At 45.7% G+C, this 18,428-nt stretch overlaps 1 protein-coding gene and 1 pseudogene across 1 annotated transcript; both read left to right on the forward strand.

Moving 5' to 3' along the window:
* The first annotated feature begins 1,208 nt into the window (after nt 1-1,208).
* Nucleotides 1,209-13,933, forward strand: LOC125522548 (annotated as a pseudogene).
* Nucleotides 13,934-15,125: 1,192 nt separating this feature from the next.
* Nucleotides 15,126-18,428, forward strand: LOC125518974 (cryptochrome DASH, chloroplastic/mitochondrial). The gene is made up of 12 exons (XM_048683865.1): nt 15,126-15,587; nt 15,682-15,821; nt 15,909-16,136; nt 16,230-16,370; nt 16,483-16,674; nt 16,749-16,795; nt 16,901-16,977; nt 17,127-17,202; nt 17,285-17,354; nt 17,457-17,580; nt 17,688-17,737; nt 18,004-18,428. The coding sequence occupies exons 1-12, from the start codon at nt 15,155-15,157 to the stop codon at nt 18,205-18,207; spliced, it is 1,782 nt and encodes a 593-aa protein (XP_048539822.1). The 5' UTR covers nt 15,126-15,154; the 3' UTR covers nt 18,208-18,428.

Here is an 18,428-nt window from a genome sequence, read left to right on the forward strand (position 1 = left end):
TAAGGAACAACAAAGGCGAGCTTTTGGCAGCGGGAGCAGGTAATTTGGAACATGTGACTGAGCCTCTACATTCAGAAGCATTGGCGATGCTCCATGCCGTAAATGCAGCAATTCAGCTGGGATGTGATCGAGTAATCTTTGAAACCGATTCGTTGGTGCTGAAGTAGGCTATCACATCTGAAGATTATAACCTCTCTGCCTTAGGTGTGGTGTTTAGGGAGATCAAATTTCAATTACAGATTGGCCTATCTGATGTATGTATTAAACATGTTTCAAGGTCGTGTAACCAAGCCGCGCACACCCTTGCTGCGTACGGCACATTCATGAATGTAGGCACTTTTGAGTGCTGGCTTGATCAGTTTCCAGATTTTGTAAATGACTGTGTAGCTGGCGATTTGTCCAGCAATCTTATGTAATGGAATGCATCGGTGTTCCTTTCAAAAAAAAAGAGGTTCAGGCACGGCGGCACCGGCGCCTCCCACCTTCCGGAGTCCACGGTCGCTCTGTCTCTAAGGGCACGTCGTCGACCCGGCCGCCCCCGACTCCGCCGCCGCCGCCGCCGAGGTTGGGTCCAGCCTCCGCCGCCACCCCCCTGCTTCCCCCTCCTGTTCGGTTTGAAAGCCTGATGTCCTCTCTGTTTCGTGCCTGGATTACTACGTGTTTACATGTGGATTGTAGGAGGTGTTCCATCTATTGTCCTAGTATATAATATTCTCATCACCCTGATCGCAGAATGCCGTTGTTACATTGCTCTGTTTGCTATTGGGTGGAGTATCCGGTCTATGCCTCCCCACCTGCAAATTAAATAATTAATCATGGATACACTTATGGAAATACATAGAGACGAATAGATCGATCACATGAATTATGAATGGTCTCATTGGTTGCATATGAATCAAATAGCCCTGACACAACCTCTCGAGACAAGTAGCTGGTATGTAAGGGGACAACGCTGTATGGTCTCATTCTGAGTTAATGGAACCGGGGAGAGGCCTCCCTGTTCATCGAAAAAATAGCCCTGACACTTGGTTTTGAGTGTCAGCGAAGCCAATTGTTATCCTAGTATTTCTATTGCTCATCGGAGCTATATACTATGCTTATGCCATCTGCTGAAACAAGCTGACTATTACTTTAATGTTCTGACATTAAGCGCCCCGGGTCCTAGCTTCGTCCCGCCCCTCCCGAAATCTCTAGACCTGCCCTGCGTCATGGGCGCCGGTGGCAAGGGATATAAGGCCCCGACCCTGCAGCTGGAGAAGCTGCTGGCGCTCGGCCTCGACCAGCGCACGACGGAGAACGCGCTTGTCAATAGCAAGGTCACCGCCAACCTAGGCGCCGTAATAGCCGAGGTAAAACTATTGCTGCAAGTTAAATCAGTGCCATTTATCTCTTCAAAGCATACAATGTTTCCCCTTAGGACCCTCGCATGTCTCTCGCCCTCGCTCTCGCGACGCTGCACCTCCCGCCCGCCATAGCCGCCGCCGCCCCCGCAGATCCGGCACCGCAGCATGCCTCCGCGTCGCCGGGAGGCGCGGACGCCGACCGCACCCACACCTCCCCTACCCCAGCCACTTTCCCCCGCCACCTACGAGAGATTCCCCGAGGTTCTGTGGCTAATCTCTCCGATACCGCAAGCAGTGCTCATGGCGACTCGAGCGGCGGGGTGGAGGGAGCGCGCAACCAGGATTCGGGATGCCACCTTCGAGTGGATCCGGTGTGTGCAGGAGTGGAAGGCGGCGGACCAGGCGGTGGCGACGGCAACCGAGCCGGTGGCGAGATCTGCAACTGTGAAGGTCGCGGAGATCTGTCAGAAGAGGGCAGAATTGGAGCAGAGGAAGCTGGCGCGGTGCATCTTTGAAGAGGCCACACTGGAGGAGAGAACAAGGATGCCCCCATTTCCGCACTCGCCGCCGGCGGAGTTCGTGATTTGGGCACAGGCAGAGGCGAAATCAAGCGATCAACGACGGGCGCTCCGGTGGGAATGCATCCTAGGCGTGCTGCCACCGAGCGATTGAGGACTACGGTGAGGAGCGGGGGCCGCACCAACCCCCCGCCGTGCCACGGCGCCCTCGAGCCGCCGTGGTTTGGTGACCGCGGCGAGGTTCCTTCTGGCGCTCGTTCAAGGTCACGCGAGGGGATTTGTATCCCTGGGAACCAGATGACTGCTGTGATTCATCGAATTGAAAGACAGGCGACTGCTGGGCGGAGCTTGTGCTCAGAGAAACAAGGGCTCTCGCCAGCGGTGACGCAAGGGCCACCGGAGTTGGGGGAATTTTCCCCTGTAATTCAAACAGGCCTGGCCCTGCGGAGTGGCGTGGGCCCTATTGCCACGTCGCTTCCACCAATCAAGTGTAGACGGGTGAAAACGCCTTTGGAGTTTACGCATTCTGCTTAGGGAGACGCGGATGAGGCTATATCTAGGGTTTTCGGACAGCTTTGGTCCATTCCCTCCCCTCCCCGCCGCCACCCCCATCCTCGTCCCCCAAGTCGAGCTGCATCTACCCTGGGATGGCTCAGGAAGGATTTAGTTCGTGCTGGTTGTTTCTCCTCGTCTGATTTGTTCCCGATCAAGAATCTCCGGCTCTTTGATCCTCCACCGATACAACTCAAGATCGTCAGAGAAGGGATTGGAGGTGGTTCCAAATCCTTTGCTCAGGTGGTTGCCATGGCGGACAAGGGTGCGCCAAGCGGAGTGCAGAAGCAACATGCTCCACCCCCGCAGAAGAACCCAGCTCGTCGTCAAGGGACCGGTGGGGCGCGTCCCAATCCCGCTGCCCCTCCCCCCAAAGGCGCTGCCCCTCCCCAACAAGCTCTGGTAGCGCCTCCGCCGCCGGCTCCACCTGCCCCGCTCATCCAGATCCTCGACGAGCGGTACAAAGACATGGTATGTTTCAATTGTGGCGGCCCTGGTCATTACGTGGGTAACTGCATTCAGAAAAAGATCTGCTTCATCTGCGGGCTGGAAGGCCACAACGTGAACAATTGCGCTGCCTGGGCTCAACCCCATCTAGTGGCCACTTTCTTTGGAAGCTCGGCCCTGGGGTTGGGGTTCTACCATATCGATGCACCAGTGGGACGTGAGGCAAACTGGCTCAACTTCAGGAATTGTGGAGAGGTCTGGGTGATGAAAGGTGAGATCAACAGAGCAGATCTGATCAAGAACCTGTCGGGCATCTTTTGCAAGAACAAGAACTGGTCCTGGCAAGTCAGACAGCTAGCAGATAAAAAGTTTCTGGTCAGGTTTCCCCCCTGGAAGGATGTAGATGAGCTAATTGAGTTTCCAGCCTTTGAGCTGCCCATTGATGGAGTTTCAGTGTCTGTGGAGAAGTGGACTGGGGCGATCGACCCTTTCAATGAACTGACTGAAGCTTGGGTGATTGTAGAAGGCCTGTCTTCCAAATGGTGCACGTGGAAAGTTCTATCACAGATTGCTTCATGCTTTGGGATCCTGGTGGACGTGGACTGGAATGGTCTGATGAAAAGTTTCTATGAGAAAGTGAGGATTAAGATCGCTTGTAGAAACCCAGCAAAAATTCCCTTTGAGCGAATCATGGAAATGAGGAAGAAGTTGTACATTCTGTCTTTCACTGTGGAAGGGTTCGAGCAAATTGGTGCTGATGGTCCCAATGATGACAATGGTCCAACTGATATAAATGTGGATGAGGATAACAAGGATTTTGAAGATGAGAAAACTGACAGGGATATCCTTGACGATGATGAAGAACCTATCGATGACCTGGACCTGGCCAACAGGACTAACAAAGTGAAATCTCCAGTTGGGAAACAGAAGAACGATGAGGGTAGTGCTTCCTTCCATCCTGCTATCTTGGCTGAAGCTTGCATTTCTCCTGTGAAAGTGGACAAAGTGACAGATGAAACACCACAAGTACAAAACGATTGCTCTGTGATACCTTTCTCTGATGCTATCAAGGTCTTAAGTGTTCCCAGCGCTGAGGGTCGTGACAAATCTGCTCCCTCTGCAGTCCATGAGTGTTGTGTAACTCCCTCGATGTCCAGCCAGAAAAAGTACTGCTCAGAGTTACCGAAAGAGTTAGATGATGTTGATTCTGACACTACTAGCGAAGCTGCTGATTCTGAAGAGGAGATGGGCACTTTGGATGCTTCTGTGGTCGATGGCCCGAAACTTATGGCCCTGGTGGAAAAACTGCCCCTTCCCAATGAGCAACCTGCTAACAAAAATAAGTGGGGCCCAGTGATTGCTACAAGGCCAAGTACCAGAACTCACAACAGACAAAATATCATGGAGAAGGCTGCTGCCTACAAAATGAAAAAGAACCTAGAGGTCCCCAACACTTTCAAAAGTAAGTCTTTTACTTCCGAATCTACATCTAGTTTAGGAGCTTATGCTTCTGCTGTGAACATAAAAATTGGGGATACTGATAGTGAAAAAGATCAGATCATTGATGACTTGATTAGAGGTGAAACTAAAAGGTGTTTAGTTTTTGCTTCTCAAAACCCTGAGATATCTTTGCCTGACAATTTAGACACTGACATCTATGGGGAAAATGGAGTTTGTACTCCTGTCAGTAGCATTCCAGACAAAAACACATTAGGGGGCACTTCTGATGCTGTTTTTGACTCTGGGAATGCAGTAAGAGGTGGACTTTTTAGTCTGACACACCCCTTTAAAATACCATGATTGGTGTCTTTTGGAATATTAGAGGTTTAGGGCAAAAAGGTAAACTCCAGTGCCTGTCTGATTTGGTTAGTAAATATAAACCTAATTTTTTAGGTTTTCAGGAAATTAAGAGAGAGACTTTGTCAGACGCCTTCCTTAACACTTTAGCTGGTTCCACTGCTTATGAGTGGCATATACTCCTTGCAGTGGGCACTGCTGGTGGTATCCTTGTGGGTACAAATTCTAATTTCTTTGAGGTCCTAGATGTAAATATGAAAAAATATTGTATTAGTGTCACCTTGAAGAATAAGAATGATGGCTTCTGTTGGCACCTGGTGGCAGTATATGGGACAACATATGCTGTGGATAAAGTAGATTTTATTGCAGAATTGCATGAGAGCATGGAGGGCTTATGCTATCCAGTTTTATTTGGGGGAGACTTTAATCTAATTAGGGAGGCCAAGGAAAAAACCTCAGGCAATATCAATAACTCTTAGGCTTTTCTGTTCAATGATTGGATCAACAAATGGGGGTTAATGGAGTATAAACTGTCAAATAGGGTTTTTACCTGGAGTAATAACCAAGATAACCCAATTTTTGCTACTATTGACAGAGTTTTCTCTGCTACTAGCTGGGATAGCCATTTCCCTCTTACTTCTCTGTGTGCCCTGCCAAGGGTTGGGAGTGACCATGCTCCCATCCTGTTAGACTCTGGGGTAGGTGCACACCAGCTAGGCCTTTTAAATTTGAGAAATAGTGGATTGGCAGCCTGATTTTCAAGCTCTAGTTGAAAAAATATGGGCTACACCTTCCCCTTTTACATCTGCCATTGAGACCTGGCAGTTTAAAACTAAGCTTTTTAGGAAACAAGTTAAAGGTTGGAGCATTAATATTGAGGCTGCTATGAAAAATAAGAAAAAGGAGCTTCTCCAGGAGTTTGATATTTTAGACATTTTCTCTGAAAAAAACAGAATTAATAGTGAGGATATCCTTAGAATGAAACAAATCAAGGAAGAGCTTCATGAGATTTGGAGGAAAGAAGAAACTGCCATGTGGCAGAGATCTAGGGATAGGAAAATCAAAGAGGGAGATAGGAATACATCATACTTCCATGCTGTGGCTAATCAAAGAAGGAGGAAGAATCAGCTGTCCATCTTAGAAGGCCCTGATGGACCTGTATACTCTACCAAAGATATTCTGGAAGTGGCAACTAACTTCTATAAAAACCTTTTTGGGTTTGAACCTAAACCTAACATTCACCTGGATGATCATTTTTGGTCTGAAGAGGAACGAGTGACTATAGCTGAGAATGAGATATTAGAAAGGCCTTTTTCAGAAGAAGAAATTAAGGAAGCTATTATGGGCTCATATGCCAATGGAGCCCCTGGGCCTGATGGTTTATCCTTTATTTTTTACCAACATTTTTGGGATATTATTAAAGGAGACTTTATGGCTCTTGTGAGGGATTTTGAGAGTGGGTCTCTGGATATCCAGAGGTTAAATTACTCTATAGTCACTCTCATTCCTAAAGAACCAGATGCTAAGAATATGAAAAAAATTCGGCCTATTTGTTTAAGCAACTGCTCTGTGAAGATTTTCAGCAAAGCCATGACAAATAGGGTTTCCCCTATAGGACATAGGCTGCTGGCCCCCTGCCAGTCTGCTTTTGTGCGAGGTAGATTTATACTCGAAAGTGTGGTGTCTGCCCATGAGGCTATTCATGAAGTTCATAAATCTAAAGAGCCTGGGATTGTTCTCAAGTTAGATTATGAAAAAGCATACGATCGTGTCAACTGGGATTTCCTAGTGGAGATGTTAACTTCCAGAGGTTTTGGCCCTAAGTGGATTAGGTGGAACTTGTCAATTCTTAAACAAAGGTCTTTCTGTGTTAAAATTAACGATGTTCTAGGTCCTTATTTTGTGGGGGGAAAGGGCTAAAACAAGGAGACCCTAGTTCCCCTATGCTATTCAATTTGGTGGCAGATGTATTCTCCCGAATGCTGATGAAGGCGGTCAATAACAATATAATATCTGGGATTGTTCCCCATATTATCCCACGTGGTCTTATCTGCTTGCAATATGCAGATGACACGATATTGTTTCTCAACCCTAAAACTGAGTATGTAAAAAACTTAAAGTGGTTGCTTGCCTGTTTCAAAAACCTTTCTGGGTTGAAAATCAACTATGATAAGTGTGAAGTAGTGCCAATTAATATGAATACTGATGAGGCTAAATTGTTATCCCAAATTTTCTACTGTAAGATGGGAGATTTCCCTCTCAAATATTTGGGGGTTCCTCTCCACTACCTTAAACTAAGAAGGGAGGATATACAATACATTATAGATAAAATCATCAAACGGATTTGCGGTTGGAAGGGGAGGTTACTCAGTTATGAGGCAAAACTTGTACTGCTTAAAGCATGTATCACTAGCATTCCAATGTACTTGATGTCTGTGATAAAATTTCCTAAATGGGCTATAAATGCTATTACATCTCAGATGACTCACTTCTTCTGGGGTGACCAGGGAGATGAGCACAAATATCATCTTGCTAAATGGGGAATGATTGCTCAGAAAAAAGAGTTTGGAGGTCTGGGGATTCCCAACTTAAGAGAGTTCAACATGGCCTTGCTAGCCTCTTGGGCAAAAAGATACTTCATAAACCATGATAATGATTGGGGGAGACTAATTGATTATAAATATAGAACTGATAAACCCAATTTACTTTGGGCCAAACAGGGTGTAGGGTCGCCCTTTTGGAAAGGGGTTACCTGGGCTTTTGAGGGTATTAGACCTTTTTTCAGATGGAACTTGGGAAAAGGGGACAAAATCAGTTTCTGGGACGACACTTGGGCTGGGGATTCTTCCCTGAAAACTCAATTTTGGGAGGTATATGAAATTTGTCAGCAACAGAAATGTGTAGTAGCTGAGGTGTGGGATGGTACTAATTTGAAACTCACGTTCAGTAGATGTGTGGATTCTGGCTTTATGAGTAAATGGCATGACCTGATTCAGGTAATCTCTACTAAGACCTTAACTGATGAGGAGGACCAGCCTGTCTGGCTTTTGGAACCATCTGGGAATTATTCTGTTAAATCCTTCTACAACATGATAAACTGGGGAGGGGTGTCTACCCCAATTTGGAAAAACTTCTGGAAAATTGTTGTTCCCAACAGATACTTGGTCTTTTTGTGGTTAACATATAATAACAAAATTCTTACCAGAGACAATTTAAGCAAAAGAAGGGTGGTTGATAACTTGTGTTGTTTGTTTTGTAATGAGAATGAAACTGTTCAGCATTTATTCTTTGATTGTGTAGTGGCTAAGCAAATTTGGCTTGATGTAGCTGATACTTTTAGTATTAATATCCCAAAAGATATGGCTGAACTATCTTCCTTTTGGAAACTAAACAGCAAAACATCTGTGATTAAAATTGCTTGTGTTGCCTCCATCTGGGGGATTTGGACTATGCGTAACAACATGTGTTTTCAGGGGATATCATGGACAAGTACCCGGGCGGTGTTGGGACAGATCAGCTCATCTCTACACCAATGGAAGATCCTATGCAAAGGCGACCAATCGGTGCTGCTCCAACGCTGCCTCCTACTCCTGGACCGACGAAGAGGCGAGCTACTCAGGATCGCCTGGGCTGGGGGCTGAGAGCGTGCTCAAAAAGGCCCCGGGGCGGGGATGTGCTGAAGGCTCATTCGGGGTGACTGGGATCATCCTGTCCCCCGTGTGTGCGCCGATGAACTTCTAGAGTGTGTGAGTTTTGAGCTGCCCTGCGTGGCGCGATTGAGATCTACTGTTATAGTTTGTGGTGTGGGGTGTTGCGTAAAATACTGTCTGGTTTGCTGCTTCTGGTGAACCCGAATGCTGTTAACAGTCTGGGTCTGTGCTATGCCCCGTTTTTAATAAAAAGTGGGGTGGGGGGAAACCCCTTTCGATAAAAAAAAATTGTTTCCCCTTTTAACTGGATTTGCCTATGAACAGGCTGGTATCACTTGTTGTGACAAGTCAGTAGGGAATCTCCTGTATGCCGTAAGTATTTTTATTAATTTTTTCTCTACTTTATACAGTTGAGATTTTTGATGTGTGACTTATGAGGATGCACTTGCTCGTGGATGAAATAGGTTGCCACTAAATACCCAAACAATGCACTTGTCCATCGTCCTGCTCTCATCGACTATATTGTGTCCATGAAGGTAATATCTGCCACCTTTTTCATTCTTCTTTTTACATTTTCGGGAGTGCGCATGAAGAATGGACACTTTGTTTCAGAGCTCATTTGTCTTAGTTTTGTTAATCTGAAGTATTTCATTATGTCACTATTTTTCAGATAAAGAACCCTGCACAGCTAGACGCTGCTCTGTCATTTCTTACTAATGTTGGTCCTGATCCTTTGGATACTGGGAAGTTTGAAGAAGCCTGTGGTGTAGGTATGTTGTGCGCAACAACAATATATACGCTTCTAACAATTTTAACTAATGCATGTCACATTCACGGACAGGACACTAAGATCATGTACAGTGCAAGTGCTTAGAGAGATGTCCAGAAAGATAAACCATTTTTTTACTTGCAACGTAGGATAGTCTTCGTGCTTACGTTGATGGATGAGTGCTTGATTAGGCACCAATGTTTAGGAGGTGCTTATTAGTTTAACTAGTACTGTTAATATTATATAATAAATATCTGGAGTAGATGTAATTCACATATTTGCTTAATGATGTGGCAGCCATTCTGCTGCTTGGCCATGGCAGCTGCTCTTTAGTCGCCAGGAGAGTTAAACCTGGTCAGGGCTATAGTTGGGGAGGGCTGTCCCTGGATGGCCCTCCTGGGTAGTGCGCTGCGGCCTGCAGTTTATGGCCTTGCTGTAATCTGGGTGGCCATCGCCGCTTTGTAAAATCTCTCTTCCTATCTTAATAAAGATTGGCTTCGGCCTTTCGATGTGGCAACATTCTCTGTATGAACTCACACACCTTTCAGTCTACATACCCTAAGAAAGTCTATGATGGTGACTCGATAATGTGGTTGTTTGGATGCTACAATAATATAGGACAAGTTTGCATTTTGATGATCAGATATGAAAGGAACACCTTTCTCTGAAGCAGCATATTCAGTCAATTCTTTCAATTGGCCGCCTTATTGATTGGAGTGCAATGTGTAACTGCAGGCGTGGTTGTTTCAATTGAAGAGATTCATTCAACTGTCACCAAGGTTCTACATGAAAATATGGAAGCTATATTGGAGCAGCGTTATCATATAAATGGTTGTCTTCCAATTCACCTTTGTATTACACATTTTTTTGATTTGTTACTTGAGGGAACTGATCCTTCATCCTGTGTTATCCTTCTTCCAGTTGGTAACCTATGCGGACAGGTTAGGAAGAGACACCCCTGGGGTGATGCTAAGGCGACAAAGGTGCAAAACAGTGCTATAGATAAAGCACTTGCTTATTTGGGTTGTATTAACTTCAGTTTAACCTCTTCATATTTTGCTCATACAGGAGGAGATCGAGAAAAGGCTTGCAGAGATATTGGGTCCAAAGACGGAAGCTGACAATGTAAAACCAGTAAAAACAAAGAAAGGAAAACCAGCAAAACCTGAGGTTGGTGCGCTGAAGTAGAGCCTTTGGGTTTAATAAAGTAGGGCGATTTAATTATTAATTAGCTACCTGTGCTTTCTTTGAAATCCAGGAGAAAAAGGTTGCAGTAGCTACTGTTGCCCCACCATCTGAGGACCTGAATCCATACTCGCATTTTCCTGAGCCGGCAGAAAACAACAAGGTATCATGAACTGTTGAGTTAAATCAATTAAATGTCTGTTATTGTTATGCATATAAATTCTGCAAGTACTGTTCTCTGATATCCCCATATGTTAGTATTGTTCTTCTAAGCGCTATCATTGGCTGTTCTGTTGGTTGTCACTTGTAAAGAATGCATGAACTTAAGTGGTTTTGATTTCTTTGCACGAGCTAGGTTCATACAGAAATATTCTTCAGCAATGGGAACATATGGAGGGCACATAACACAAAGGAGATTTTAGAGAAACATCTTATGGCAACTGGTGGAAAAGTGACGACTCGTTTCCCTCCAGAACCTAATGGATATCTTCATATCGGTCATGCCAAGGTTTTTATAATCTTCATGAAAAGCATTTCCATATATACCACTTCCATGGAAAGTGGAATAGTATGCTTACATTCTTCATCTGATGCAGGCTATGTTTATTGATTTTGGACTGGCTAAAGAGCGGAATGGCTATTGTTACCTTCGGTAATAACATTTGTTTTTTTTTTCATTTGGAACAATCTTTTCCTGCTTGCCATGCTATCCTTTCCTGGCTATGTTTACTGATTTTGAACCGACTACTTATTTTAGTTGGGTCTGTCCTGACCGAATACTGCTTCAATTTATGTTTCTTCTCTTACATTATATACTGCATCTATTTAATTATATATTTCCATATTCGATCTGGAGTTCTGATTATTTTTGCTTGGTCTGAAAGTGCTTACATAGAATTCTTGCTGCTTTAGTTCTTCCGCATTCTCATTCATGACAAAATGAACTGCTGTCTATCTGAAAAACAGGTTTGATGACACAAACCCTGAAGCTGAAAAGAAGGAATATATAGACCATATCCAGGAGATAGTTCATTGGCTGGGATGGGAGCCCTATAAAGTTACATATACAAGTGATTATTTTCAAGCTTTGTATGAGCACGCAGTTGAGTTAATACGGAAAGGGCTGGCCTATGTAGATCACCAGGTTCTTTCTCTCCTCCTTTCTTTATCATGGTACAAAAATTTAAAAGGAGGAAATGAGCATGCATATCGAATCCTTGAGAAATAATATGTGCAAATGCTGACTGGTATATGATTTCCAGACTGCAGAACAGATCAAGGAAGGCAGGGAAAATAACTTGCATAGTCCATGGAGGGATAGACCTATTGAAGAGTCACTAAAGTTATTTGAAGACATGCGGCGTGGGTTAATTGCTGAGGGCGCAGCAACTCTGCGAATGAAGCAGGACATGCAGAATGATACCAGAAACATGTACGACTTGATTGCATACAGAATAAAAGTAAGTTGCAAAACTCGTTTTGTGAATTGAATGGCCATATCTTATCAATACATAACTAATCCTTTATGCCATATAGTTCACCCCCCATCCACATGCTGGTGACAAATGGTGTATATATCCAAGCTACGATTATGCCCATTGCATGGTGGATTCACTTGAAAACATTACTCATTCGGTAATTTTCCCTTTTCAAAATAGCTTTGGCTTGTTTAAACTATAACACGACTAACTGAGTGTGGTTATTCATTAGCTGTGCACGCTTGAGTTTGACATACGACGTCCGTCGTACTACTGGGTACTTGTTGCCTTGGGCTTGTACCAGCCATATGTTTGGGAGTATTCAAGGCTGAACATATCACATAATGTTATGTCTAAAAGAAAGGTATGTTAATAATTGAGAAACCAGCGTTACCACCCTGTTTGATCTATATTTATGGATATTCATTGTCCTTGTTCTGTTGCAGTTGAATCGGCTTGTGACAGAGAAGTGGGTAGATGGGTGGGATGATCCTCGTTTGTTAACACTGGCAGGACTGCGGCGACGGGGAGTGTCAGCAGCTGCAATTAATTCATTTATCCGTGGAATGGGGATAACAAGAAGGTAAATGAACAAATGATATTTAACAAATGGCTTTTCATGAACTGTGCTTTGTGCCAGGCGCACAATCGCAAAATCTCTGTTTCTGCTACTGATTGCCCTTGGTATTCTTTATGTCCAGTGACAATAGCTTAATTCCTTTCGAACGTCTTGAATATCACATCAGAGAAGAACTTAACAAAAACTTTTGTTTTTAATTATAGGCCGTATGCATCTTTCTGATGCAGAGGCCGGGGTAATACCCCTTTTCTAAAAAAAAAAAACTTAACAAAACAGCTTCTCGAGCCATGGTTGTTCTGCATCCTCTAAAGGTATGGCATCTGGTTCCTGCTGCAAATCACTCCATGTCTTCAGCCTTTAGAAGTCCCTAACATATTCATGGTGCCTCCTTTTGCTAAATTAGGTTGTAATAACAAACTTGGAAGATGGAGAAGTCATAGACCTTGATGGAAAGAAGTGGCCTGATGCTCCAGCTGATGAAGCTTCGTCCTACTACAAGGTGCCTCTCTTGTTCAGTATATGATGCGAAGAATAGGTTTTGTTGCTACGGCACAACTTTGTTTAAAATTCTGTTTGGAGAATGCAGTAACGGAAATATTATAAGTTCACTTTATCTTTGGTGCTTTATACGTTTTACCTTATGTTCATGCTTCGTAATTTATTATTCGCTATCTTTTGACAGGTTCCGTTCTCAAGAATTGTCTACATTGAAAAAACTGATTTTCGCCTCGAGGACTCGAAAGACTATTATGGGCTAGCTCCTGGTAAATCCGCCCTGCTAAGGTAAGTGATTCAGAACTACTGTTCTTTTGTGGAGAAAGTTGATCTGGATTTACTTTACTATTCATAGTTCACCTACTCTGTATCGGCACAAATTTACAGTATGGTACTTGTCAATTTAATTGCTAGGTATGCGTTCCCGATAAAATGCACAGAGGTAACTGGTCACTTAAAATGCACAGTTACCTAAGGTAACTGTGCATTTTATCGATAAAATGCACAGATGAGATTGTTGAGATTCGAGCTGAGTATGACCCCTCAAAGACCTCTAAACCTAAGGTAACTGGTCACTTAAATCCTTACATTCAAATCTGAAAATTCTATAGTTAGTGAGTTGAGGGAAGCCATAAAGAGATGCTGACTTATTTCGCGGTTCGTTCAGGGTGTTCTGCACTGGGTTGCCGAGCCAGCGCCTGGAGTCGAGCCTGTTGTCATTACAACAGACTTGTGTAGGACAGGGAAGTCACTTCCTTGTGAATGCATTTCTTGCCCTCGTAGAATCCTGCCGGGCTTGAGGATAAAGAGCCGGATAATAATGCCTGGCTGCGCGATCTCAACCCGCACTCGAAGGAGGTCATGAAGGGTGCGTGCGGTTGTGGGCGACAAGTTCCAGTTTGAGCGGCTCGGTAAGAAATCTTCTGAACCTATCTCTCTGTGATTGCCAGCGCTGTATCCATTGATTCATGCGGCTGACTGACTGACCATGCTGGAATGAATGTGATGTGAATCTCAGGCTACTTTGCCGTTGACACGGACTCGACGCCCCAGGAGCTCGTGTTCAACAGGACCGTCACGCTGCGCGACTCCTATTGCAAGGCCGGGGGACCCAGATGACTGCTGATTTAGTGAGAGGGTTTTGGTTTTGCTTGGTTACATAGAGTACAGAGTACAGAAGCGGTGCTAACTGCAGACAAGAGGCCTTTTTGTTTTTGCATATACTGGCCTTTTTCTTTTGGGTGAGCACTTGTTTCATTCATGTTTCCTCCAGTGCTCACTTTGCCTCCCACCACAACAACATTATTGTGTTGCACCAAAAACAGCTCGCTTGTCAAGTATTTGTATGTTTATATTTAGTGTGTTCCGGAGATACCATGAGCTAGTTTTTATTACCAGATACACAAAATGGAAGATTTATTCAATTTCCGCAGCACATGGTTAACCACATGCTGTGTTGATTTATTCATTTTCTCAATGTATGTTTGAGAACGATTTGATTGTGCTCAGAAATACCAACTACTCCCTCCGTAAGCTAATATAAGAGCGTTTAGATCACTAAAGCAGTAATCTAAACGCGTTTATATTAGTTTACAGAGGGAGTACTCCCCAAGCAATAGAAACGTGTGCCTCATTGAAGGCGTAATGTCATGTTGAAGTTCTTGGACTCCAGTTTCCGGTGGCCTGTGGTGGTATTTGGTGTTTCTAGAAAAAATGCTAGATATGTTCTCCACACGTCGCATTGAGGGGAAGTGTCCATGGACGTGGATTTTTGGAACCTGCATGCAACCCAAAAAAGGGGCAAATAATACTAAAGAAAATGAAAAAAAAATCTTAACTTCATACTCGCAAGTCTTGCAAGGAAATGACATCTGTGATATTCCGAGCAAAAAGATAAAATCAGCGCTATAAAATAAACCATGCTTGAATCAATTTAGAGGCTCATTTTTGTTTTCTTCGCCAAGAATACCACAGATGTTGTTACCTCGCGAAACTTCACATGTGAGTGTACCCCCCTTCCCAAAAAGAACTTCACATGTGAGTGGAACGTTCACCATTTTTGCGGCATGTTCACCTTTGTGTTCTTGTATTTTCGAAATTTAAATCCCTAAGAAAATGATGACAGCAACACGCTGCCTTCCGGGCCCACCCTCATAAACCCTCTGTGCTCCGGCCCACATTATCCATCACCCATATCCCCAGGCTCAAATCCATCCACGTAGCACCACTCACGTCCCCCCACGTGGCACCCCTCCCCGCTCTTCCCTCCACCTTCCTCCCGCCTCCATCTTCCACCCACCCCCCTCAACTCTCAAAAACCTCACCTCCCAGTCCAGAAAAATGCTTCACCACCACCACCACCTCCTCTCCTCCTCCGCCTCCTCCTTCCCTCCCGCCGCCGCGCAATCCCTCCTCCTCCTCCCGCGACAGCCGACCGCCAGCCTGCGCGCCCTCCTCTCCATGGCCGACGCCGCCTCAACCTTCAGCTCGTTCCGCCCCCCGCGCGCCGTGCTGGCGGCGGCGGTGCCGTCCCTGGGCGCCGAGGAGACCGCCGCGGCGGCCGACGAGGCATTCCGGAGGCACACCTCGACGGGCCTTCGGAGGGGAGGTGGCGGCGTGGCCGTCGTGTGGTTCAGGAGCGACCTCCGGGTGCTCGACAACGAGGCGCTGGCGCGCGCGTGGGCGGCCTCCGGCGCCGTCCTCCCCGTCTACTGCGTCGACCCCCGCGTCCTCGCCGGCGCCACCCACCGCTTCGGCTTCCCCAAGACCGGAGGCGAGGCACACCACACCACAGCAAATTTCCACGGCATCGACGACACTGAAGCTCGATTGATCCGACTGACTGACTGACTGATCGATCGTTGCAGCACTGAGGGCGCAGTTCCTGATAGAGTGCCTGGGAGACCTGAAGCAGAATCTCCAGAAGCGCGGCCTCGACCTGCTCGTCCGGCACGGCAAGCCCGAAGACATCCTCCCTGCGATCGCCAAGGCCGTCAGCGCACACACAGTAAGCTAGCCCGTCTGCACAAATCTCACATCCACCGAGCCGGTTGATTGCTCCAGCTTGATACTGAATCTCCGGGTCGATCTCCAGGTCTATGCCCACAAGGAGACCTGCAGCGAGGAGCTTCTGGTCGAGCGCCTCGTGCGCAGAGGCCTGGAGCAGGTGGCCGTCCCTCAAGGACAAGGAGGAGCTTCTGGCCGGAGTAATAAGCCTCTCAGCCCGAAGCTTCAGCTCGTCTGGGGGGCGACGATGTACCACATCGACGATCTCCCGTTCCCTGTCAGCGACCTGCCGGACGTGTACACGCAGTTCAGAAAGGTAGGAGCTCTCAATTCATCCTGACTGCTCTGCAAACTGTGGTAAGGCTGTTGCTGGCTGTTGTTCGTGAAATGTGATGCTTCTGCCGTGCAGGCGGTCGAGTCGAAGTCCTCGGTCCGGAGCTGCGGCAAGCTGCCGCCTTCGCTCGGGCCGGCCCCGGGTTCCGGCCTGGACGAGATCGGAGGGTGGGGCTCGATACCTACTCTGGAGTCATTGGGTCTGAGTGTGACAAAGGCAGGTTCAGTTAACTGTATTCTATTGATCTTCAGTACCCCACTGTAGTACCCTTTGTGGACATGATTCTGGAATTTCAGTTACAGTTCGTACTGTTTGCCCCTCTATGTAGTCAGAGAAGGGAATGCGTTTCGTCGGAGGAGAGAGCGCGGCGCTGGGAAGGGTCCATGAGTACTTCTGGAAGAATGATCAGGTGAAAGTGTACAAAGAGACCAGGAACGGCATGCTTGGGCCGGACTACTCCACCAAGTTCTCCCCTTGGCTTGCTTCGGGCAGTCTTTCGCCGCGCTATGTTTGCGAAGAGGTGGATATTTAACGTTTTTCTGCAGACATTATCAGCTCCTTCTCTCCTGTGCTAAATGTTTGGTGATAATGCAGGTTAAGAGATACGAGAAGCAGAGAATAGCAAATGATTCCACATACTGGTTAGTCAGTGTGCATTTCTGGCCTAAATTTCATGTTGAAGGTCTTGTAAGGAATGCTCAGATTCACTGTCTGGTATGCCGTTCCTGACACGGCGATGGTTTCAGGGTTTTATTTGAGCTGATATGGAGAGACTACTTCAGATTCCTTTCAGCAAAATATGGGAACTCCATTTTCCACTTGGGTAAGGATACAATTGTCTCTCATCGTAAGAAAATGTATCATTCTGAATTCTTGCTTTCCCAGTTTATTACGAAAATAATGCGCAAATGTTTTATCTGGAGAAAAGGTCACGGCCAGCAAAAGAGCATAATCCTTTTGTGAATGCTGTAGGGGGTCCGAGAAAAGTGGCGTCCAAGTGGAGCCAAGATCAGGCATTGTTCGAATCTTGGAAAGATGGTCGGACCGGGTACGGCATACTCCAAGTTGTTCCATCTTTTTGCTGCTTGCCATACCTTCTGAGTTCTGAATCTGGTCATGGTGAATTTCAGGTACCCTCTTATTGATGCCAACATGAAGGAGCTCTTAGCTACAGGTTTCATGTCCAACCGTGGCCGGCAGGTAACTTTCGACATAGTGCTGATCATCAGCATGACTGCGCATTAGAGTTTAATGCAGGCCATCCTTTTGCATATGCCAATCGTTCAATGATCTTCTATGCAGATTGTCTGCTCTTTTTTGGTCCGGGACATGGGCATCGATTGGCGAATGGGAGCTGAATGGTTTGAAACATGCCTTCTGGATTATGACCCTGCTTCAAATTATGGTAATTGGACATATGGAGCAGGTCAGTGTTTCCTTGTGTCTCATTACTATCTTGGTAGTTCATACTAGATAGCATATAATTAGGAGCTCATGCACACATTCAACTGAATTTTGCTGAAATATTAACAGGAGTTGGCAATGATCCACGAGAAGATCGATACTTCAGCATCCCCAAGCAAGTAAGCAGCAAGACTAAATATCACTAATATCTGAATACTTGTTTTTACCAGATGAACTTCAGTTAATCATGCTACCATAAACCATCAGCATATATTAATAAGCAAGTGAGCATCGCGACATAAGAACACCGCAAAATTATACTAGGTTTTATGAGCATCAGCTTATCGCCTCATAACCATAACCATAAGATGATGATGTCAGAGCATGGTGATCTGCACTACTCATATCTTCAACAACCTGACCATGAGTGAACATTCCTCTGTAGGCCAAGACATACGATCCTGATGGCGAATATGTCGCGTACTGGTTACCAGAGCTTCGTTCACTCGCAAAGGAAAGGAGGAACTTCCCAGGGGCCTCATACATCAAGCAGGTAGTTCCACTGAAATTTGATGGTGGGCATCAGAGAAAAGATCAGCAATTCAACAGGCAGACAAGGCCAAAGAATATTTACAGAAGACAAAAGTAATACAGTGTATGTGTTGATTACCATGGATGAAGAGTCAGTAGGAGATGGGGCAAATGTTACAATAGTTGGTTCAAAAGCAAATGAGAGGTGAAGTATCACAAAGCTTCTGTGAAATGTATGTATCAGTGACAAGGTGAGCTCAGAAGTACAAAACCTGATCCTGATCTTGCTGTACTGACCAACAGTCAAAAGATATGCTGATGGTTTATCGTGACGAAAAA

This window comes from Triticum urartu, chromosome 7 (assembly GCF_003073215.2).
Source record: "Triticum urartu cultivar G1812 chromosome 7, Tu2.1, whole genome shotgun sequence".
NCBI classification, from domain to species: Eukaryota; Viridiplantae; Streptophyta; class Magnoliopsida; order Poales; family Poaceae; genus Triticum; species Triticum urartu.